The sequence below is a fragment of the Lethenteron reissneri genome, chromosome 56 (assembly GCF_015708825.2).
Source record: "Lethenteron reissneri isolate LAM-NWPU_2019-01 chromosome 56, ASM1570882v1, whole genome shotgun sequence".
Classification (NCBI taxonomy): Eukaryota; Metazoa; Chordata; class Hyperoartia; order Petromyzontiformes; family Petromyzontidae; genus Lethenteron; species Lethenteron reissneri.
This window is the reverse complement of record NC_083834.1, coordinates 5,430,840-5,456,845: the sequence shown is the minus strand read 5'-3', so window position 1 is coordinate 5,456,845 and position 26,006 is coordinate 5,430,840. Positions and strand designations below refer to the sequence as shown.

Sequence of the window (26,006 nt, the reverse complement as noted above, 5' to 3'; positions counted from 1 at the left end):
TGTGCGGGGAGACACGGGAAGGAGACACGAAGAGACACAAGGAGACACGCGGAGAGACAGACAGGGGACACACATTGGGAGACACGCGGGGAGATGTGCGGGGAGACACAAGCAGACACGAGGAGACACGCGGAGAGACAGACGGGGGAGACACACAGGGAGATACACAGGGTCACAGGCAGACACAAGGAGACACGCGGAGAGACAGACAGGGGACACACATTGGGAGACACGCGGGGAGACAGACGGGGGAGACACACAGGGAGACACACAGGCAGACACGCGGAGACACGTGGGGAGATGTGCAAGGAAACACTAGGAGACACAAGGAGACACGCGGAGAGACAGACGAGGGACACACATTGGGAGACACACAGGCAGACACGCGGAGACACGCAGGGAGATGTGCAAGGAAACACGAGAAGACACACGGAGACACGCGGGGAGATATGTGGGGAGACACGAGGAAACACGAGCAGACACGAGGAGACACGCGGGGAGATGTGTGAGGAGACACGAGGAAACACGAGCAGACACGAGGAGACACGCGGAGACACGTGGGTGGATGTGCAAGGAGACACGAGCAGACACACGAAGACACGTGAAGACACGCGGAGAGACAGACGAGGGACACACATTGGGATACACGAGGTAGTGAATGGGGGGGGGGGGGCGTGAGGGGGGGTGAGGGGGGGGGCGTGAGGGGGGGGGGGCTCCCCACCTTGCTGCATGAGTGCTCCCACGCCGAACCAGAGGCTGTTGAGCATCGTGAAGTTGTTCTCCAGGACGTCCGAGTCCGGGTTGCAGGGGTGAGGGTTCTTCCACTCGTACGGGCTGAACCTGCAGGAGCACGTGGGGGGTGGGGGGGGGGCATGGGGGTGGGGCATGGGGGTGGGGGGGGCATGGGGGGTGGGGGGAGCATGGGGGGGAGTGGAGACACGCGGGGGTGGGAGGGGAGGGGGGAGTGGAGACAGGGGGGGTGGGGGGGCATGGGGGGAAGTGGAGACACGGGGGGGTGGGAGGAGTGGAGACACGGGGGGTGGGGGGGGGGCAAGGGGGAGTGGAGACACGGGGGGTGGAGTGCATGGGGGGTGGGGGGGGCATGGGGGGTGGGCATGGGGGGGGAGTGGAGACACGGGGGGGTGGGGGGGCATGGGGGAGTGGAGACACGGGGGGGTGGGGGGGCATGGGGGGAAGTGGAGACACGGGGGGGGGTGGGAGGAGTGGAGACACGGGGGGTGGGGGGGGCAAGGGGGCAGTGGAGACACGGGGGGGTGGGAAGGGAGGGGGGAGTGGAGACACGGGGGGTGGGGTGCATGGGGGGTGGGGGGGGCATGGGGGGTGGGGGCATGGGGGGAGTGGAGACACGGGGGGGTGGGGGGGGCATGGGGGGAGTGGAGACACGGGGGGAGGGTGGGGAGGAGAGTGAGATGGAGAGATGTGAAGATGGGGAGAGAGTGTGAGGGAATGAGGTGGTGGTGGCGGAGATGGATGGGGAGATGCGGAGACACGGGGAGGGGGGAGATTGGGGGGGGAGAGTTTGGGGGGAGAGGAAGATTGGGGGGGGGGGGCACGTCATCGCCCGCAGCACGTGACGACATCCCACGTGGGTTCGACTCTCGACCCGGACCCCCCCCCCGGGGTGCGCCGCGCGGAGATTCCGGAGAGAGCGACGACGGGGAACGGAGAGTGCGGAGACGAGAAGGCAGCGAGTTGTAGCAGTGGGGGCACACTGGTGGTGGTGGTGGTGGCGGTGGTTGTGGTGGTGGTTGTGGTGGTTGTGGTGGTGGTGGTAGCGTTGGTGGTGGGTGGTGGCAGTGTTGGCGGTGGTTATGGTGGTGGCGGTGGTGGTTGTGGTGGTGGTGGTGGTTATGGTGGTGGTGGCGGTGGTTATGGTGGTGGTGGCGGTGGTGGTTGTGGTGGTGGTGGTTGTGGTGATGGTGGTGGTGGCGGTTGTGGTGGTGGTGGTGGCGGTGGTTGTGGTGGTGGTGGTGGTTATGGTGGTGGTTATGGTGGTGGTGGTTGTGGTGGTTGTGGTGGTTGTGGCGGTGGTGGTGGTGGTGCATCTGGGCAGTTGTCTCAGCCGGTCAACCCGCAGAGACAGCGGGCTGCTCCCGTGACCTCTGTTCGACACTTCACGCAGCCTCAAAGTGCACCTAGCCTGGCACGGGCGCCGTGGTGACCTTCACCGCCACTTCGTGTCGAATGGCGGCTGTTGTTGTGTGTACGTTCTCTCCGTGTCTCTCTCTCTCTCGCCTCTCTGGGGACCTCGGGCGAGAGGTCAACATCACTTTCTATTCGACTTAAGGCTAAGTCGACCTAGGGGAGGAGGCCCATGACCGGTTCAGATAGTCGTCACTGATGTTGGTGGCGATGAGCGGGAATCGAACCCAGGTCGCTGTGTTTCGTAGCGCAGTGCGCTAACCGCCGCGCCACCGCACCCCACAATAAACGCACGCACACACGCTCACCCGCTCACTCATACAACACGCACACACCACACACACACACACACCACACACACACACCACACACACACCACACACACCACACACACACCACACACACACACCACACACACCACACACACACCACACACACACACACACTACACACACACAACACACACACACACCACACACACACACACCACACACACACACCACACACACACACACACACCACACACACACACCACACACACACCACACACACACACACCACACACACACACCACACACACACACACCACACACACACACCACACACACACCACACACACACACACCACACACACACAACACACACACACACTACACACACACAACACACACACACACTACACACACACACCACACACACACACCACACACACACACACCACACACACACCACACACACACACACCACACACACACACCACACACACCACACACACACCACACACACACACTCATACAACACACACACGCTCATACAAGCCACACACACACACGCTCACTCATACAGCACACACACGCTCACTCATACAACACACACACACCAAACACACCCCACACAAACACCACACACACACCACACACACACCACACACACACACTCACTCATACGTCACACACACAGTTACACGAAGCAGATGCACACAAGCTTACACACATTTAAAGCACACATCAACTCACACAAATACAGCCTGAACAGACTGTAGGGGCAAGTGCTGTTAGCGAGCACCTATGAAGGCCGGCACGGCACACGAAGAGGTGGGTGGCCAGCACCACGCCCGGCCGCCTTTGTCTCCCTAGTGGCGATGTTTACACCACCGTACAAGGAACTCATTTGAGGCCGAGTCGACTTAGGGGAGGCCCAGCACCGGTTCAGAATAATCGTCACCGGTGTTGGCCGTGAGCGGGAATCGAACCCGTTTCGCCGGGTTCGTAGGGGAGCGCGCTAACCGCTGCACCACCGCTCCCCCCCCCCACACGCACGCTTGGATATTCCATCACTGCCTGGCTGGCGGTCGTTGACTCAGCCCATCATCCTTCCGTCCCTCTGGGGGTCGATAAAATTGGTACCACCTAGTGGTGGAAGTCAGTTGTCAAATAGAATGACTCGCCCCCACAACCCCGCGCGCACGCCCGCCATAGGAACGTGGAATTTCCACCACAGGGCTGCGTAGGCAATCACCTGTGACTCTTCCGACGATGTGCGAATATAGATAAGCATGCACATATTAATCAAACGCATGCACAGCATATACGCACATTTTCCAGCACGGGGGATGTATGCTAATTGCGCGATAATAAATTGTAAATAATGCCAATATGAAAACGCTTTAATATACCAATAGAATATGGCTATTAATATTGTAATGCAACGCGGGGGAAAACTGTCAGGATTGATTTTTTAAAGCCCCCCCCACCACCCACCCACCAACCCCCTGTATAAATATGCGAATAAAAAAATGAAATGCATTGTGATGGTAAAGAGGCGAGGGGTCCCTTTGGTTCTAATGCGTCTGTTTGTTGAATTATTTTCACATCTGCTCCGTTTGGGGGGAAAGAAAAAAAAAACCTAACAAAAAAAAGCTTAGTTTTTTTGTTTGTTTTTCGTATTAAAGGCTCCCGACGTGCATTTAATAGATTCCAGTAATTGAGGTCAACGCCACGCGCACAAACACGTGGGAGGAAATAAACACTCACACAGTCAAAGGTTCACCACCCCCGCGTGAAGCCTCGACACACTGTTGGGGCAAGTGCTGTTGGCGGGGAGAACTTGTGAAGGTCGGGCAGGGCACACGAGGGGGCGGGTAGGTGACCAGCACCCCGCCCGGCCGCCTTTGTCTCCCCAGTGGCGATGTTTACTACACACCACACTAGGTATTCATTTGATGCTGAGTCGACCTAGCGGAGGCAATCACAGACCCACACACAATCCTCTGCACGGCTACTCACGTAGACACACACACAAACATCGATACAAAGATCCCCCGTGTAGCCTTAAGAGACTGCAGGGGCAAGTGCTGTTAGCGAGCACCTATGAAGGTCTGCACGGCACACGAGGGGGTGGGTTACCAGCACCACGCCGCCTTTGTTTCCCACCTAGTGGCGATGTTCACACATCACACCAGGTACTAAGTTGAGGCTGAGTCGACCTAGATGAAGCCCAGGACTGGTTTAGATAATCGTCACTGGTGTTGGTGCCCGGAGTCGAACTCAGGTGGCCGTAGAACAGCGCGCTAACCGCTAGCCTGTCTCTCCCCACATACACACGCACATGCACACATACACACGCACACACGCACACATACACACGCATACATACACACGCACACACATACACACGCACACACACACATACACACGCACACACATACACACGCACACATACACACATACACACGCACACACATACACACGCACACACATACACACGCACACACGCACACATACACCCGCACACGTACACACATACACACGCAAACACATACACACGCATACACACATACACACGCACACACATACACACGCACACGTACACACACACGCACACACATACACTAACACACACACTAACACACACACACTAATTTACTAACACACACTAACACACTAACACACACACACTAACACACACACACTAACACACACACACTAACACACTAACACACACACACTAACACACTAACACACTACACACTAACACACACACACACTAACACACACACACACACTAACACACACTAACACACACACACACTAACACACACTAACACACACTAACACACACACACTAACACACACACACACTAACACACACACACTAACACACACACACACTAACACACACACACACTAACACACACACACTAACACACACACACACACTAACACACACACACTAACACACACACACTAACACACACACACACACTAACACACACACACTAACACACTAACACACACACACTAACACACGCACTAACACACACACTAACACACACACACTAACACACTAACACACACACAAACTAACACACACACAAACACACACACACGAACACACTGACACACACACAAACACACAAATACACACACACTAACACACACACACTAACACACACACTAACACACACACACTAACACACACACACTAGCACACACATTAATACACACACACTAACACACACACGAACACACTAACACACACACAAACAAACTAACACACACACACTAACACACTAACACACACACAAACTAACACACACACAAACTAACACACACACACGAACACACACACACGAACACACTGACACACACACAAACACACAAATACACACACACTAACACACACACTAACACACACACTAACACACACACACTAACACACACATACTAGCACACACATTAACACACACACGAACACACTAACACACACACAAACAAACTAACACACACACACTAACACACTAACACACACACAAACTAACACACACACAAACTAACACACACACACGAACACACACACACGAACACACTGACACACACACGAACACACTGACACACACACAAACACACAAATACACACACACTAACACACACACTAACACACACACTAACACACACACACTAACACACACATACTAGCACACACATTAACACACACACACTAACACACACACGAACACACTAACACACACACAAACAAACTAACACATAAACACACTAACACACACACACACTCACACACACTAAGACACACACTAAGAAACACACTAACACACACACTAACACACACACAAACACACTAACACATAAACACACTAACACATAAACACACTAACACACACACAAACACACTAACACACACACAAACACACTAACACATAAACACACTAACACACACACTAACACACACTAACACACACACACTAACACACTAACACACACACAAACACACTAACACACACACACTAACACACTAACACACACACTAACACACACACACTAACACACTAACACTAACACACCAATGAATAGGAATGTAACTCTTCGCCTCTGCACGGCTGCTGATAAGCGGCGCTAATAGCCACACGTGACAGCTCACCCACACCACCTCCACCACCACCTCCACCACCTCCACCACCTCCACCACCACACCACCACCACCTCCTCACCACCACCACCACCTCACTACACCACCACCACCACCACCACCTCCACCACACCACCACCTCACCACACCACCACCACCACCACCACCTCCACCACCTCCACCACAACACACCACCACCTCCACCACACCACCACCTCACCACACCACCACCACCACCACCACCTCCACCACCTCCACCACAACACACCACCACCTCCTCACCACCACCACCACCACCTCACCACCACCACCACAACACACCACCTCACCACACCACCTCCCCACCACTACCTCCACCTAACCACCACCACCTCCTCACCACCACCACCACCACCTCACCACCACCACCACCACCTCACCACACCACCTCCACAACACACCACCTCACCACACCACCTCACCACCACCACCACCACCACCACCACCACCACCACACCACCTCACCACCACCACCTCCACCTCACCACCACCCACCACCACCACCACCACCACACACCACACCACCACCACCACCTCACCACCTCACCACCACCACCACCACCACCACCACCACACCACCACACCACCACACCACCACCACCTCACCACCACCCACACCACCACCACCACCACCACCCACCACACCACCACCACCTCACCTCACCACCACCACCCACCACCACACCACCACACCACCACACCACCACACCACCACCACCTCACCTCACCACCACCACACCACCACCACACCACCACCACCACCACCACACCACCACCTCCACACCACCACCCCCACCACCTCACCTCACCACCACCACCACACCACCACCACCACCATCATCACCACCACCACACCACCACTACACCACCACTACACCACCACCACCACACCACACCACCACCACCACCACACCACCACTACACACCACCACCACCTCACCACCACCACCACTACACCACCACCACCACACCACCACCACCACCACCTCACCACCACCACCACCTCACCACCACCACCTCACCTCACCACCACCACCTCACCCACCACCACCACCACCCCACCACCACCACCACCTCACCACCACCACCACCCACCACCACCACCTCCTCACCTACACCCCACCCACCTCACCACCACCTCCACCTCACCACAACCACCACCTCCACCTCACCACCACCACCACCACCTCACCACCACCACCTCCACCCACCCCCCACCACCCACCACCACCTCACCACCCCACACCACCTCCACCACACCACCACCTCACCACCACCTCACACACCACCTCACCACACCACCACAACACACCACCACCACAACACACCACCTCACCACACCACCACAACACACCACCACCACAACACACCACCTCACCACACCACCACAACACACCACCTCACCACACCACCACAACACCACCACCACCTCACCACCACCACCTCACCACCCCACCACCACAACACACCACCTCACCACACCACCCACCCACCACCACCACCACCCACCACACCACCACACCACCACACCACCACCACCACAACACACCACCACCACTCTCACCACACCACCACCTCACCACCACCACCTCACCACCCCACCACCACAACACACCACCACCACACCACCACCACACCACCACCACCTCACCACCACCACCACACCACCACCACCTCACCACCACCACCTCACCACACCACCACCACCTCACCACACCACCACCTCCTCACCACACCACCACCACCTCACCACACCACACCACCACCACCTCACCTCACCACACCACCACCACCACCTCACCACCACCACACCACCACCACACCACCACCACCACCACCACCACCACCACCACCACCACCACACCACCACCACCTCACCACCACCTCACCACCACCACCACCACCACCTCACCACACCACCACCACAACACACCACAACACACCACCTCACCACCACCACCACCTCACCACACCACAACCACCACACCACACCACCACCAAACTACCACCACCTCACCCTCACCACCACCACCACACCACCACCACCACCACCACCACATCACCTCACCACACCACCACCACACCACCACCACCACCACCACCTCCACCTCACCACAACACACCACCTCACTACACCACCACCACACCACCACCACCACCACCACCACCACACCACCACCACCTCACCACCACCACCACACCACCACCACAACACACCACCTCACCACCACCACCTCACCACACCACCACCTCACCTCACCACCACCACCACAACACACCACCACCACCTCACCTCACCACACCACCACCACACCACCACCACACCACCACCACCTCACCTCACCACCACCACCTCACCTCACCACCACCACAACATACCACCTCACCACCACCACAACCTCACCACCCCGCCTTAACCACGCGCACCGCATTAGTAAGAAGCCCGTGTCCACTCATCCGCTCCTTTGTGAGCGATCAGAGCAGATTAAGGCGCTGGACTTCGCGTTTAAACTAATTAGTTGATGATGATGCTGCTGCTGCTGTAAAAGCGCAGTTAACACACACCCGTCAACAACAACAACCCAGCCAGTCAGTCACTCGCTCACCCACCCATTCATAAACCCAAATCAGCCACACACCCACTCACTCACAAACCCACTTCACTCACCCACCCACTCGCTCACCCACTTCACTCACTCACCCACCTACTCACTCACCCACTTCACTCGCTCACCCAGCCACCCACTCGCTCACAAACCCACTCACCCATTCACTCACCCACCCTCCCTCCCACTCGCTCACCCACTCACTCACCCCATCCACTCGCTCACCCAGCCACCCACTCGCTCACCCACTTCACTCACTCACCAACTTCACTCGCTCACCCAGCCACCCACTCGCTCACAAACCCACTCACCCATCCACTCACCCACCCTCCCTCCCACTCGCTCACCCACTCACTCACTCACTCACCCACTTCACTCACTCACTCACCCAACCACCCACTCGCTCACAAACCCACTCACCCACCCACCCACACGCTCACCCACCCACACGCTCACCCCAACATCACTCACTAAACCCACTCTTGCAAACGAGACTCCATCCCGAATTCTCGAGTCCTCAACTCCGGATTCACGACCTCACCACACAAACCCGGCCCTGGAACTTGCATTGGCCGCTCCTTGCACACAACACAGTACGCAACTCCGCCATAAGACCTTATACTGGTAGGAACCTCTTGGTTACACCAGCCCACAGGGGATTATTGTGTCCGTCCGTCGTGCAGGGTGGAGCTGGGTGGGGATGGAGGGGCTGGGTGGGGAGGGGTGGGTGGGGAGAGGCTGGGTGGGGAGGGTGGGGCTGGGTGGGGAGGGGATGGTGGGAAGGAGCTGGGTGGGGAAGGGATGGTGGGGAGGGGCTGGGTTGGGAGGGTGGGGCTGGGAGGGGAGGGGAGGGTGGGGAGGGGTTGGGTTGGGAGGGTGGGGAGGGGCTGGGTGGGGAGGATGGGGAGGGGCTGGGTGGGGGTGGGAGGTGTGGGGCTGGGTGGGGAGGGGCTGGTCACCCCGTGGTGCCCTTATAAAACTCAACGTTTAACCTACTCACGCCGGCTTGTGCCCGCCCTCACAGTCGGGCATATTTGCGGAATACACCACGCCGCCGTTGACCCTGGCCATTGACCGAGCAACCCAACGTTCCTACCAGCTCCCTCCGCAGGAGGAATGTGTTAACACAACCGCCGTGGCCCATATCACAACAACAACAAAGACAACAGCAAGCACGTTTTACTTTAAATTAAAATATAACTGTATATATACACACACACGACAAAGATGCCCTATATATACTCTTTGGTTCTTTCGGTAAAGTCACGTAGGCATAAAATAATATTAATCACCTGATGACGGACGCTTGTGTTGCGCCCGAAACGTCGTGATTTATTTTATTTTCGACCTACGTGATGACTTTACCGAAAGAACCAAAGACTATGGATCCCTGCAGTCACGAAAGCTTCAAATCAAGATCCCCTATTTCGCCTTAGCAGACATTTCTAGGGGCAAGTGCTGTTTGCGAGTAGCACCTATGAAGACCGGGATGGCACACGATGTGATGGGTGGCCAGCACCACGCCCGGCCGCCTTTGTCTCCCCAGTTGTGAGCGGGAATCAAACGAGCATCGCCGGATTTGTAGCGCAGCAGCGCAGCGCTAACCACGGCACCACCGCTCACGCATACAAACACACACACACACCTTCTGGTTCTTTCGGGAAAGTCACGTAGAATGGAAATAATAAAAATTAAACATAATACGATAATTCTCACGACGTTTCGGCCACAACGCAAGCAGCCGTCCTCAGGTGGAGAAGACAGAGTCTGAAATTCAGACTCTGAAATTCAGACTGTCTTCCATTCAGACTCTGTCTTCTCGACATACCTGTTCTCCACCTGAGGACGGCTGCTTGCGTTGTGGCCGAAACGTCGTGAGAATTGTTTTATTATTTTTATTATTTTATTACTTCCCTTCTACGTGACTTTACCGAAAGAACCAAGAAGATGAATCCCCCGTATAGCCTTAGCAGACTGTTTGGGGCAAGTGCTGTTAGCGAGTAGCAGCACCCTATGAAGGCCGGCGCGGCACACGAGGGGGTGTATGGGAGTGGTGAGCACCACGTCCGGACCGCCTTTGTCTCTCCCCTCGTGACCACGTGTCTCTGTCACGGCGCACAACGAGACGATGCAGCCCCTCCCCCTCTCCCCCCCCCACCCTCCTCCCCCCGACCCCCGAAGTAAATTACAAACGAAGTCGACCTCGGGTTTTTAATCTCGCGATTGCTTCCACCCACCCACCCCCCAAAAGAAGAGCTAAATCTTTTTTGTGTGTGTGTGTCCAACTTATAAATAATTAGTCTACATCATTAGCATAGCGGGGTGCAAAGGGACGGGAGGGAGGGATGAGTCGGTGGAGGGGAGGTAAGAGGAGGGGGGGTGAGTTGTAGGGGGAGAGGGGAGGGGGGATGAGTTGATGGAGGGAGAATGGGAGAGGGGAGTTAGGAGGGGAGATGGGAGTGGGGAGATGGGGGGTGGTGAGTTGTAGGGGGAGGGGGGGAATGAGTTGATGGAGGGAGAATGGGAGAGGGGAGGTAGGAGGGGAGGGGAGATGGGAGTGGGGAGATGGGGGGGGAGTTGGTGGAGGGAAGGAGGGGGGGTGAGTTGTAGGGGAAGATAGGAGGGGGGGGGGGATGAGGTGATGGAGGGAGCATGGGAGTGGGGAGGTAGGAGGGGGTGGGAGGAGATGGAAGGGGGCGAGATGGGAGATGGGGGGGTGAGTTGTAGTGGGAGGTGGGAGGGGGGGGATGAGTTGATGGAGGGAGCATGGGAGAGGGGAGGTAGGAGGGGGTGGGGGGAGATGGGAGGGGGGGGAGAGGGGGGGGTGAGTTGTAGTGGGAGGTGGGGGGATGAGTTGATGGAGGGAGCATGGGAGATGTGAGTGGGGGGAGAGGGGAGATGGGGGGGGGGTGAGTTGGTGGAGTGAGGAGGGCAGGGGGAGGAGGATGGCACGGCGTGTTGCCCGCATTACGATGTAAATTAGAGGGGGGCTGTGTGTGTGTGGGGGGGGGGGGGTGCAGGGAGCTGGCAATGAATAATGCAGCAGGGCATAAATCAGGCGTCGAGCAAGTGCGAGGATGACGATGCCGGAGGAGTTGTGGTGGTTTCTACTTTGCTTTGCAGACGGAGATAATTGGGTCGGTGAGTTAAGAAGTAATTTGTTCGATAGCTAGTCGGGTAGTCGCGATAGTTGCATAGTTAGTTATATAGCTCGTTAGAGCAGTTCGCTAGTTAGTCTTGTTTTGTTCGATGTTAATATCGGTAGTTGTCTTTCTATTGAAAGCTTTCGTGACTGCAGGGATTCATCTTCTTGGTTCTTTCGGTAAAGTCACGTAGAAGGGAAGTATTAAAAGAATAAAAAACATAATAAAATAATTCTCACGACGTTTCGGCCACAACGCAAGCAGCCGTCCTCAGGTGAAGACCAGGTCTGTCGGGGAGACGCTGTCTACGTGACTTTACCGAAAGAACCAAGAAGATCGGTAGTTGTGTTCTTGGTTATTTCAGTAAAGTCACGTAGATAGGAAACTAATATAAAATATAATGCAAATAAATCACGACGGTTCGATCGCAACACAAGCGGTCTTCTTGCGATGGAAACGTCGTGGATTTTTTTTATTTTCCTATTTACGTGACTTTACCGAAAGCACCAAGGATACGAATTCCTGCAGTCACGAAAAGTTTTATGTCAAAATTTGATTGGTAGTTGGGTGATTGCGCTCGGCAGCCGATTGACAACATGAGAAACAAAAATAAACGAATTCATCAGGTCCGTCAATCACGCGGCGCGTCTGCGTGTGTCCGTGTGTCTGTGTGTCCCGGACACACAGACTCACACACACACACAGTGTCCGTGTGTCTGTGTGTCCCAGACACACACACACACACACAGTGTCCGCGTGTGTGTGTCTGTGTGTGGGGAGCGGTAGTGTAGCGGTTAGCGCTACGCTGCGCTATGAACCTGGCGACCCGGGTTCGATTCCCGCTCACGGCTAACACCAGTGACGATTATCTGAACCGGTCCCGGGCTTCCCCTAGGTCGACTCAGCCTTAAATGAGTACCTGGTGCGGTGTGTATACATCGCCACTGGGGAGACAAAGGCGGTCGGGCGTGGTGCCGGCCACCCAACCCCCTCGTGTACTGTTCCGGCCTTCATAGGTGCTCGCTAACAGCACTTGCCCCTACAGTCTGTTAAGGCTATACGGGGGATCTTTGTGTCTCGGACACACACACAGACACAGTGTCCGTGTGTGGGGAGCGGTGGTGAAGCGGTTAGCGTGTCGCGTTACAAACCCGGGGACCCGAGTTGGATTCCTGCTCAGACATCAGTGACGATTATCTGAACCGGTCCTGGGCTTCCCCGAGGTCGACTCAGCCTCAAACGATTGCCCGGTGGGATGTATATAAATCATTACCACTGGTGAGACAAAAGCGGCCGGGCGTGGTGCTTGCCACCCACCCATTCGTGTGTCGTGTCGGCCTTCATAGGTGCTCGCAAACAGCACTTGCCCCTACAGTCTGTCACAGGCTATCCGGGATCTAGATTTGAAGCTTTCGTGACTGCAAGGATTTATATTCTTAGGTTTTTTCGGTAAAGTCACGTAGGTAAAAACTAAAATTAAAATTAATAAAAATAAAAGTAAAATAAAATACAGCAATCGTGCTGTGACGGTTCCACCTGAAGACGGAAGCTTGTGTTGCCTCCGAAACGTTGTGATTTTTATTTTATTTTTATTTTACTTTTATGAAATTTAATTTTTTACCTACGTGACTTTACCGAAAAAACCCAAGAATATGAATCATTGCAGTCACGAAAGCTTCAAATCTAGAACTAATACCCTCTACGGGGAGGAATTCCACCTATCTGTTAGAGTTTTTTAGCAGACAACGAGACGAGAAGTCACAGCTTCTCGAGACGCTGGCCTTCCTCAAGAGATGCCGAGATAACAAGGTAATACCCATCGCTTTCACATTCACATCTGCTGACAAATACTGTTTCTTGGAATTTCTCTCACTTGATACAGCTATCGTGCTGACGGTTCCACCTGAAGACGGAAGCTTGTGTTGCCTCCGAAACGTCGTGATTTTTATTTAATTTTTATTTAATTTTACTTTTATTAATTATTTTTTTACCTACGTGACTTTACCGAAAAAAAACCCTAAGAATATGAAAAAACCTAAGAATATGAATATCCGGGATCTTTGTTTGTGTCGCGCGCGTGTGTCTACGTGTGTGTCTACGTGTGTGTCTGCGTGTGTGTCTGCGTGTGTGTCTGCGTGTGTGTCTTCGTGTGTGTCTGCGTGTGTGTCTGTGTGTGTGCCATATTTTCTGTCCGTCTGCTACAGCAGAGGTGTAGGGAATTCCAAAAAGACCTACATCTCTGCTTTATTGACCTGGTCAAGGCCTATGATACCATCAGTAGGACTGGACTCTGGGTTGTTCTTCGTGCTTTCGGAGTCCCTGACCCTCTGCTCACGATCATTAAGGACCTTCATGATGGTGAGCGGGCCCGGGTAAAACTACGTGGCCGGGAGTCGGAGCCTTTCCCTGTACACCTTGGGGTGCGACAGGGATGTCCTCTGGCTCCCACATTATTTAACATCTATTTTGACCGCGTAGTTCGTGAAGCCTTCAATAGCTGTACCGGGGGAATTTCCGTTTGGTACAGATATAATGGGAGGCTGATCGACGCCCGGGTGCGATCAAGGGATGGCTCCCTATTGGTCAACCACGTTATGTATGCCGATGATTTGGTAATAGCTGCTCATTCAGAAGAGGAGTTGGAGGCGCTGCTGCTGAGACTGGAGCGTGCCACTAAGAGGTGGGGCCTTACCATCAGCCCCACCAAAACCAAGCACCTGCCTGGGTATTTTGTACCATCGGACACTCCACCCCCACAACTCCCAATTGGTGATGGGGCAGTTGTGGAGAGAGTGGAGAGTTTCCCATACCTGGGCAGTGTGCTTATGACCGGCTCCAGTCTATCAGCAGAGGTCTCACTCCGAATCAGTCGAGCGGCAATATCTTTTCATCGGTTGCGTAACGCTGTGTGGAAGCTACCTGGTCTGTCGCTCCGCACGAAGCTTCAGGTCTTCTCGGCCACGGTCATTCCCTCCCTTCTCTACGCTTGCGAGACGTGGACCCCCCTGGTGGAGCATCTTCGCCGGTTGGAAACATTTAGGCTGGCCTGCCTACGATCCATCCTGGGTTTAACCAGGCTGGATTGTGTGAGGAGCTCACAAATCCTTGAAAGATCTGGGCAAAGTCCCATCAGTGAGCTCCTCCGGCAGGCAAGGCTGCGTTGGCTGGGTCATGTAGCCCGCATGCCCAGCCACCGCATGCCTAAACAGCTTTTGTTCGGCCGGATCGAGGGGGCTAGACGGGCGCGGCACGGGCTGGAGAAGAGATGGAGTGATGTGGTACAGGAGGACGTGGAGCTGAGTGGACTTGCCGATGACTGGTACCAGCGGTGTCAAGATCGGCCTCAGTGGAGGAGGCTCGTGAAGGACGCTACTGGGCAGTTGGAGGCAGTCGCCCTCCAACAACAACGGAGGGCGGAGGAGCGACGCTCACAACAACGAGCGGAGCGCCGGGTGGCTAAAGCACAGCAAGTTGGCACAGTAGGGGGCACAGGTGGTGCATCAGCCAGTCATCTCGGTCATCTCGGTCAGTCGACCAGTGGCACCTGGGTCTGCCCCGTGACCTCCTGCCAGCGGGCTTTCGACACTTCACGTGGCCTCAAGGTGCACTTGGCCTGGCACAAGCATCGTGGTGACGTCACCGCCACTTAGTGGCGAATGGCGGTTGTTGTTGTTGTTGTGTCTGCGTGTGTGACTGTGTGTAGGCTCGCCTTCCCATCAACCGGACGCGAGGAGTGGTGGTCGTGGTTACTTATGCCCCCACCGAAGACGAACATCCGTGGAGGGATGCAGGCAAAGCCGATGAGTCAGATGCCTTCTATGACCTCCTGTCACAGGTGCTGGCTAAAGTGGCCACTCGGGACAGAGTCATCTTGTTGGGTGACTTCAATGCCCGAGTTGGTCATGATGCTGGCACCTGGTTGGAAGGCATGGGACAGATCAGCTCAATAACAACGGTAGCCCATGGGCTTGTAATTACCAACACGCTCTTCCACATCATGGATGCATGCGGGGTCCAAGCAAGAACATCTGCTGGACTACATAGTGACGGACCAGCGGATACGAGCCCATGTCCTTGACACCAGGACCTACCGTGGAGCTGATCTGTAAGATGCGCCTGCCATTCTTCCACTCCCGTGGTGGGTGTACACCCAGGATCCCATTCCAACCTAAAGTGGCCTGGTCTCAGTTAGCTGATGAAATTTGCAAGCGAGAATTTCATCATCACTTGCAGCTGGGGTTGGCGTTTGTGCACAGACTGCCTTATATGACATCATAACAACAGTCTGGACCACTGGACGGGTTCCGCAGGATTGGAAGGATGCCCTGGTGGTCCCCCTCTTTAAGAAGGGGGGCCGCACAGACTGTAACAACTACAGGGGCATCTCACTCCCCAGTGTGCCGGGAAAGGTCCTGGCAAGGATTATTCAACATCGCCTTGCTAAGCATGCTGAGGAGAGGCTTGCGGAGCCCCAATGCGGTTTCAGGAAAAGGCGGTCCTGCACAGATGCCATATTTTCTGTCCATCTGCTACAGCAGAGGTGTAGAGAATTCCAACAAGACCTACATCTCTGCTTTATTGACCTGATCAAGGCCTATGATACCATCAGTAGGCCTGGGCTCTGGGTTCTTCTTCATGCTTTCGGAGTCCCTGACCCTCTGCTCACGATCATTAAGGACCTTCATGATGGTGAGCGGGCCCAGGTAAAACTACGTGGCCGGGAGTCTGAGCCTTTCCCTGTACACCTTGGGGTGCGACAGGGATGTCCTCGGGCTCCCACATTATTTAACATCTATTTTGACCACGTAGTTCGTGAAGCCTTCAATAGATGTACCGGGGGAATTTCCATTTGGTACAGATATAATGGGAGGCTGATCGATGCCCGTGTGCGATCAAGGGATGGCTCCCTATTGGTCAACCACGTTATGTATGCCGATGATTTGGTAATAGCTGCTCATTCAGAGGAGGAGTTGGAGATGCTGCTGCTGAGACTGGAGCATGCCACTAAGACTGGAGCATGCCACTAAGAGGTGGGGCCTTACCATCAGCCCCACCAAAATGAAGCACCTGCCTGGGTATTTTGTACTATCGGACACTCCACCCCCACAACTCCCAATCGGTGATGGGGCAGTCGTGGAGAGAGTGGAGAGTTTCCGATACCTGGGCAGTGTGCTTGTGACCGGCTCCAGTTTAACGGCAGAGGTCTCACTCCGAATCAGTCGAGCGGCATTATCTTTTAATCGGTTGCGTAACGCTGTGTGGAAGCTACCTGGTCTGTCGCTCCGCACGAAGCTTCAGGTCTTCTCGGCCACAGTCATTCCCTCCCTTCTCTACGCTTGCGAAACGTGGACCCCCCTAATGGAGCATCTTCGCCGGATGGAAACATTTAGGCTGGCCTGCCTACGATCCTTCCTGGGTTTAACCAGGCTGGATTGTGTGAGGAGCTCACAAATCCTTGAAAGATCTGGGCAAAGTCCCATCGGTGAGTTCCTTCGGCAGGCAAGGCTGCGTTGGCTGGGTCATGTAGCCCGCATGCCCAGCCACCGCATTGAACGGATACTTGGGTACAGACATAAATGCTAGCGTGCATTAAGTACGAAACGGCGGTTACATACGCGATGTGGGTTATTTCTTTTGGTCAAGATTTAAAAACACGGAAATAAATAAGACATTCACTATGTCTGCGATTTACCGCGGGCAGCGAGAATTACCGCTCCCATTTTGGTGGCGAGCTGTTAACTACCTCGCCTGGTATACAGGAGGTCGTGGGTTCGATCCCGGCGCTGACGCCTGCTGCTGTATATTTGGAGTTGGCGTGTCTCTCTCTCTCTCTCATCACCACGGTGGCTAGGAGATGTTAACTACCTCGCCTGGTGTACAGGAAGGCGTGGGTTCGATCCCGGCGCTGACGCCTGCTGATGTATATTTGGAGTTTGCGTCTCTCTCGCTCTCATCATCATCGCGGTGGCTAGGAGATGTTAACTACCTCGCCTGGTATACAGGAGGTCGTGGGTTCGATCCCGACCTTGACGCCTGCTGCTGTATATTTGGAGTTTGCGTGTCTCTCTCTCTCTATCATCACGGTGGCTAGGAGATGTTAACTACCTCGTCTGGTAAACAGGAGGGCGTGGGTTCGATCCCGACCTTGACGCCTGCTGCTGTAAATTTGCAGTTTGCGTGTCTCTCTCTCCCCTTGGTCACATGGATCGTCTTCAGGTCCTCCGGTTTTTCCCTCCACATTTTAAAACATGCGTTCGGAATCTTTGGCTACTGCTTGAAATTTCCACGTGATAAGCCACTTCTAGATTTGAAGTTTTCGTGACTGCAAGGATCCATACTCTTTGTTCTTTTCGGTAAATTCGCGTAGGGGAAAACAAAATAAATATGAAAATTTCGTTATTTTTATTTTGTTTTCACCTACGTGACTTTACCGAAAAAACCAAAGAGTATAAGCCACTTCGTTGAGCTATCATGGTCGCTAGGGGCTTCTGATAAAAGAAATGCATAGCAGCAGCGTCGAGAGCCTCCACGCTGATTAATATACGAAGATTGTTTTAAAAAGATAAATTAAATCTAAAATAACGTACATTTTCTTGGTTCTTTCGGTAAAGTCACGTAGAATGGAAATAATAAATATGCTAAATTCCTTTTGATATGCAAATTATTTTGTCAAGGCGCCCCTTCCCCCTCCAACCCAACTTAAATAGACGCTCCAAGCCTGGAGTGTGTCATTCAGACGCTGTCTTCCCGACAGACCTGTTTCTTCACCTGAAGACGGCTGCTTGCGTTGTTGCCGAAACGTCGTGAGAATTATTTTATCATGTTTTATTTTTCTTATTTTTTTATTTCCACTCTACGTGACTATACCGAAAGAACCAAGAAGATGAATCCCTGCAGTCACTACGTGACTTTACCGAAAGAACCAAAGAAGATGAATCCCTGCAGTCGCGAAAGCTTTAAATCGAAATTTAACGTACATTTGTTTTTATTTTACACACGTTGAGTCATTCGCCTGGTTGATCGCGCGGACGCTGCTGTTGCTGAAGAGCAGCAGCAGAGTCTGTTCTCACAGTGGGCGGCAACGAGGTACAAATGGGCGGGGTCAGGAGTAGGAGTGGCCACACAGGAGTCACGTGGTTACGGGAGGCTTCAGCTGGCTCAGAGAGAGAGAGAGAGCGGGGGGGGTAAGGGTGACACTGATTATCATGGTGACGACGCGTTCCCGGTCAACCTCGCGCCTTCACGCAAAGGCGAATGATTCAACGTGTGCAAAATAACTAAAATACGTTCGCCTTTTTGCGTCATCTGGTCGAACACCATATGAGACTAGGCTCTAAAGAAAGCTGTCTCTGGTGTGGACCAATCAGTTTCAAAGACAATGCATAAATTATCAGAGTATTGTTTTTTTTTGCATTTGACTGCAAGTATTGTGGTTAATGTAAGCATGATTCCTTGCAAAATGTGTCAGTTTTGTTGCCAGAAAGAAAAGGGGAAAACCCTATTAGTATATATACGTTTCGATTTAAAGCTTTCGTGACTGCAGGGATTCATCTTCTTGGTTCTTTCGGTAAAGTCACGTAGAAGGAAAATAATAAAATAATAAAAATAAAACATAATAAAATAATTCTCACGACGTTTCAGCCACAACGCAAGCAGCCGTCTTCAGGTGGAGAACATGTCTGTCAGACTCTGTCTACTTGACGTTATTTTATAATTCATTTCGCTTAAAAAAAAGCCAGGCAACAATACGGATGCACGTGACCCAACACGCGTTTTTTTCTTCCCTGCGTCTGCGCGAAAATTCAATCGCTGAAAGAGAAATATAAAAAATATTAAAAGGCAATAAGAGTTGATTCATTTATAATCCTCCCACTTTCTTACTTAACTCTTCCATTGTAACGCTCATCCCCCTAGTGGGAACTTTAAATTCCATTAGAAAATTTTTACTTTTAATTAATTTTGATAGATTTTAATGACAATGGAAGAAAAAAAAAGCTAATATTCTGAGAATAAATTGGAGGCACGGTTGCGACGCTGGCAGCCACCCCAGCAAAGCCGCGAAAATTCCACATTCCCATGCCAGGGGACAGCTACTGACCACTGGCCATGGTACACAACGTGGTACTAATTTTAACCACCCCAGTGGGATGATGTAGCTGAGTCTAGCCCCGGTTTGAGAGCGGAAACTCGGATTGCTGTGGCACCTGGCCACAAGGTTAAATGCCCTTCCACATTGCTATGGCAGGCGTCATGAATACACCGTTCAGCTTCCCATAAAATGGTACCTATTTTATCGACCCTGGCGGGATAATGATGGTTTACTTAGCAAAGACCCCAAAACTCAAAAGGCCAAGCATACAAAGACAACGATGCCCCGGGTAGCCTGAACAGACTGTTGGGGCAAGTGCTGCTAGCAACCACCTATGAAGGCCCGCACGGCACACGAAGCGGTGGGTGGCCAACACCACGCCCGGCCGCCTTTGTCTCCCTAGTGGCAACGTTTACACACCGCACGAGGTACTCATTTGAGTCTGAGTCGACCTAGGGGAGGCCCAGGACCGGTTAAAATATTCGTCATCAATGTTGGCTCGTGAGCGGGAATCGAACTCGGGCCGCCGGGTTCGGTAGTGCGGCCAAGCGCTGACCGCTTCACCACCGCTCCCCACGCACACACACACGCACGCACCCCCACACACACACGCATGCACTCCCCCACACACACACGCACGCACCCCCCCACACACACACACACGCACGCACTCCCCCACACACACACACGCACGCACTCCCACACACACACACGCAGGCACCCCCACACACACACGCACGCACCCCCACGCACACACGCACGCACCCCCACACACACACGCACGCACTCCCCCACACACACACGCACGCACCCCCCCACACACACACGCACGCACCCCCCCACACACACGCACGCACCCCCCCACACAACACAACACGCACGCACCCCCACACACACACACACACGCACGCACTCCCCCACGCACACACGCACGCACCCCCACACACAAACACGCACGAACCCCCCCCCACACACACACGCACGCACCCCCACACACACACACACGCACGCACCCCCACACACACACACGCACGCACTCCCCCCCACACACACACGCACGCACCCCCCCCCCACACACGCATGCACCCCCACACACACACACGCACGCCCTCCCCCACACACACACACACGCACGCACTCCCCCACGCACACACACGCACGCACTCCCCCACGCACGCACTCCCCCACGCACACACGCACGCACCCCCACACACACACACGCACGCACCCCCCCCCCACACACGCACGCACCCCCACACACACACACACACGCACGCACTCCCCCACGCACACACGCACTCCCCCCCCCACACACACACATACACGCACGCACCCCCACACACACACACGCACGCATTCCCACACACGCACGCACTCCCCCCCACACACACACACATACACGCACGCACCCCTCCACACACGCACTCCCCCACACACACACACGCACGCACCCCCCCCCACACACACACGCACGCACTCCCACACGCACACACGCACGCACTCCCCCACACACACACGCGCGCACGTTCTCACCTTCACACACAATGAACATTTGCGAGCGTCTGTTAACAGAGCATGAAAACCGGCAGGCCGACGTCTCTGTTCCTGCGGATGCGCGGCACGAGCGCAATTAGTTTCCACGTCACCCGCATTAAACAGCCAGAGCTGTACAAACGACTTTCAATTCTTTTTTTTCGTTATTTCTCCTCTTGCCCCCCACACTCATCCCCCCCCCCCCACACACACACCCCTCTCCCGCCGCACTTTTAATGGAACGCATATTTTAGTAGGGGAATGGCTGCACCCACCACCACCCCCCCCCCAGCTATTTAAATGCATGGGCACGCACGCGCGAACGCACGCACGCACACGCGCACGCGTACGCACGTGTACAGACACACACGTACGCAAACGTGTACAGAGGCACACGTACGCACGCACACACACGTGCACACGTACGCACGTACACGCACGCACAAGTACGCACACCTGTATAGACACGCATGTACGCACGCGTGCACAGATACACACGTATGCACGCACGTACACAGACACGCAGGCACGCAACATGTGTACAGACAACAACAACAGCCGCCATTCGCCACTAATTGGTGGCGACGTCACCACGGCGCTTGTGCCAGGCTAGGTGCACTTTGAGGCCACGTGAAGTGTCGAAGGCTTAGATGATTTTGCAGATGCATCAACTGTGACCCCTGCTGTGCAAACCAGCTGCAATTTAGGCGCCCGGCGCTCCGCTCGTTGTTGTGAGCGTCACTCCTCCACCCTCCGTTATTGTTGGAGGGCGACTTCCTCCAAGTGCCCAGTAGCGTCCTTCACGAGCCTCCTCCACAGAGGCCGATCTTGACACCGCTGGTACCGGTCATCGGCAAGTCCACTCAGCTCCACACCCTCCTGTACCAGCTCCATCTCCTCTCCAGCTCGTTCCGCGCCCTTTAAACCCACCCCCCCACACACACCCCCTCTATCTGGCCAAAACAGAATCTGCCTGGCCATGCGGTGGCTGGGGCAATATTGGCTACGTGATAACGGCCGACGCAGCCTCTTCGCCCACCGGACGAGCTACAGCGTCCAGACCTGTTCAAGGATTTGTGAGCTACACACACACACACGTAGGCCTCGGCAAGCTAAGGTAATTTATCCTGTTAAAAAACCTTTTTCAGGTGTAGTAGTACCCAGTGGCGGCTCCTGCAAAATCTCTCAGGGGGGGCAAATGTCTGGATGATTGATAAGGATAAGGTCCACCCATGCAATGGATAAATTAACAGCTTAAGCATGTAAAGGCAACTTCACTTCTTTAATATTAATGAAAAATGAAGTGACTCTTACAATACATTTTGTTTGTTTCTATACTCACTATTAAAACAAACCACTCAAGTTTATTTTATTAAAGATTCCACTAGGTGGCGATAAATTATATTGTTGGATGAAACGTGCTTACGTATGATGACGTTAGCACGTTAGGGCGAGCCCTCCCGGAAGCCATAGAGAATGCATTGGAGCGCCCCCGTTCGAAAAAAAACCATCTTTCAATGTAAGTCTATGGGGCCACTCGGGGCGATTCTCAGCCGGAGTGAAATCGCCCAAAAAGAGGCGGTACTCCACAGAACGTGACATGACGCTGATTGGACTATATCCAGAGGCACAATAACGGCAAGCGTGACTCTGTGGTTCAATGACATTGGTGGTGCGTCGCCCAATCGCCCTAATGAAGAAACCGCCCCTGGTAGTACTCCAGTAATTACCCTGTAATCAGGTCATTTGAATGGGGCAAGGGTAAAATGTAGGATAAAGGCAGACTCGTTGCTTTTTACCTTGTACCTTACCTGCTAAAGGGTGAATGGTAGGGTAGAGTGATTGTATTGTGGTAAGGTAAAAGGTAGGGTAAAGGTAGGGTCGTTGTTTTTATCTTTCACCTTTTACCTTGCCTTGCCGAGGCCTACACACACGCGCGCCACACGCCATACACACACAACAACAACAACCGCCATTCGCCACTAAGTGGCGGTGACGTCACCACGACTCTTGTGCCAGGCCATGTGCACGTTGAGGCCACGTGAAGTGTCGAACGCCCGCTGGCAGGAGGTCACGGGGCAGACCCAAGTGCCACGGGTCGACTGATTGAGATGACCGAGATGACTGGCTGATGCACCACCTGTGCCCCCTATTGTGCCAACTTGCTGTGCTTTAGCCACCCGGCACTCCGCTCGTTGTTGTGAGCGTCGCTCCTCCGCCCTCCGTTGTTGCTAGAGGGGCGACTGCCTCCAACTGCCCAGTAGCAGCAGCGTCCTTAACGAGCCTCCTCCACAGAGGCCGATCTTGACACCGCTGGTACCAGTCATCGGCAAGTCCACTCAGCCACACACGCCACGCACGCCACACACGCACGTGGGCTACCTGGCGATGACGAAGAGGACGCAGCTGACGGCCAGGTAGGCGAGCAAGATGTACATCCAGATGTCGGGCGAGAGGGGGATCAGGAAGGAGAAGATGCTCGGGTTGGTGCCGTTCTGCTTGCGGTACAGGATGCTGATGCCCAGGGTCATGAAGGGCTTGGAGAAGTCGATGACCTTCTCGCGCATGTAGTTGATGGTGAGCGGAGCGACGGCCAGGTCGGCTTTCTGATGGGGGGGTGAGGGGAGGGGGGTTGGGGTGGGGTGGTGGGGGAGGGGACAAGGTGGGTGGAGGAGGATGAAGGATGAGAGGAGCATGTTGACAGGATGATGGTAAGAGGAGGATGGTGAGAAGATGGTGAGAGGATGGTGAGAGGATGGTGAGAGGATGGTGAGAGGATGGTGAGAGGAGGGTGGTGAGGAGAGTGTGGTGTTTGAGAAGATGGGGTAGGAGGGGGAGCGGGGGGGGGAGGGAGGACAATGTGTTATTTGAGGCTGAGTCGACCTAGGGGAGGTCGGAAACCGGTTCAGATGATCGTCACCGGTGTTGTTGGCCGTGAGCGGGAATCTCACTCAGATCGCCGGGTTCGTAGCGCGGCGTAGCGCTGACGGCTACTGCTACCCCCACCCTCACACAAACGTACACATAGCGTCAATGACATCATCGTCACCATCATCGCCATCATCACCATCACCACCGATCTGTTCGGAAGAGTGAGTGGGGCTTGGGGGGGGGGGGGGCGGTCGCTATGGGGACGGCGGTGGGGGTCGAGACTCACAACGGAGGCGCAGCCAAGGGATGGAACGCGGCGGTCCGAGAGGAGGACGCCAACACGTGGAGATGGAGCGGCGAAGTCGATCCGTGCGGCAGGATTATTTGATCGGAGTTGGGGGTGGGGAGGGCAGGGGAGCGACTGCTCTTGGGGGAAGCATTCATCCAGCCATGATGATGGGGATGATAAATGATCGATATCTATAGCTAAACATTTTATTTTATCTTCTTGGTTCTTTCGGTAAAGTCACGTCGAATGGAAATAATAAAATAAAAATAAAACATAATAAAATCATTCTCACGACGTTGCAGCCACAACGCAAGCAGCGTTGTGGCTGCTTGCGTTGTGGCGAAACGTCGTGAGAATTATTTTATTATGTTTTATTTTTATTTTATTTCCATTCTACGTGACTTTACTGAAAGAACCAAGAAGATGAATCCCTGCAGTCACGAAAGCTTTAAATCGAAATTCTTTTTTTATGTTACCAGGTAAGGCACCATTTGCGATAGGCCCTGACTATTGCAAGTGATGGCTCAACAAAGAGGCTTATCATTGCCGTAACGTATAGCAGCCAAATACTCTAAACGCATGATGTTGACTCTAAATGTGGGGGGGACCGAAGGACCTGTAGAAAAATCCACGCGACCACGGGGAGAGAGAGAGACACACGAACTCCAAATATACAGCGGCAGGCGTCATGGTTGGGATCGAACCCACGACCTCCTGTTTACCAGGCGAGGTAGTTAACATCTCCTAGCCACCGTGATGATTATGAGAGAGAGAGACACGCAAACTCCACATATACAGCGGCAGGCGTCAGGGTTGGGATCGAACCTACGACCTCCTGTATACCAGGC

The 26,006-nt window shown here is 54.1% G+C and overlaps 1 protein-coding gene across 1 annotated transcript in view; it reads right to left on the bottom strand.

Moving 5' to 3' along the window:
• The window catches only part of LOC133357027 (glutamate receptor ionotropic, kainate 2-like), a 40,124-nt gene extending 14,475 nt beyond the window's left edge, over window positions 1-25,649 (bottom strand). Inside the window, exons 1-4 of the mRNA XM_061574768.1 lie at window positions 25,635-25,649; window positions 25,156-25,290; window positions 24,381-24,604; window positions 722-840 (exon numbers count right to left, since the gene is read on the bottom strand). Coding sequence (XP_061430752.1) covers window positions 722-840; window positions 24,381-24,604; window positions 25,156-25,290; window positions 25,635-25,649 — 493 coding nt within the window. The remainder of the gene's footprint in view (window positions 1-721; window positions 841-24,380; window positions 24,605-25,155; window positions 25,291-25,634) is intronic.
• Between the last annotated feature and the right edge of the window lie 357 nt (window positions 25,650-26,006).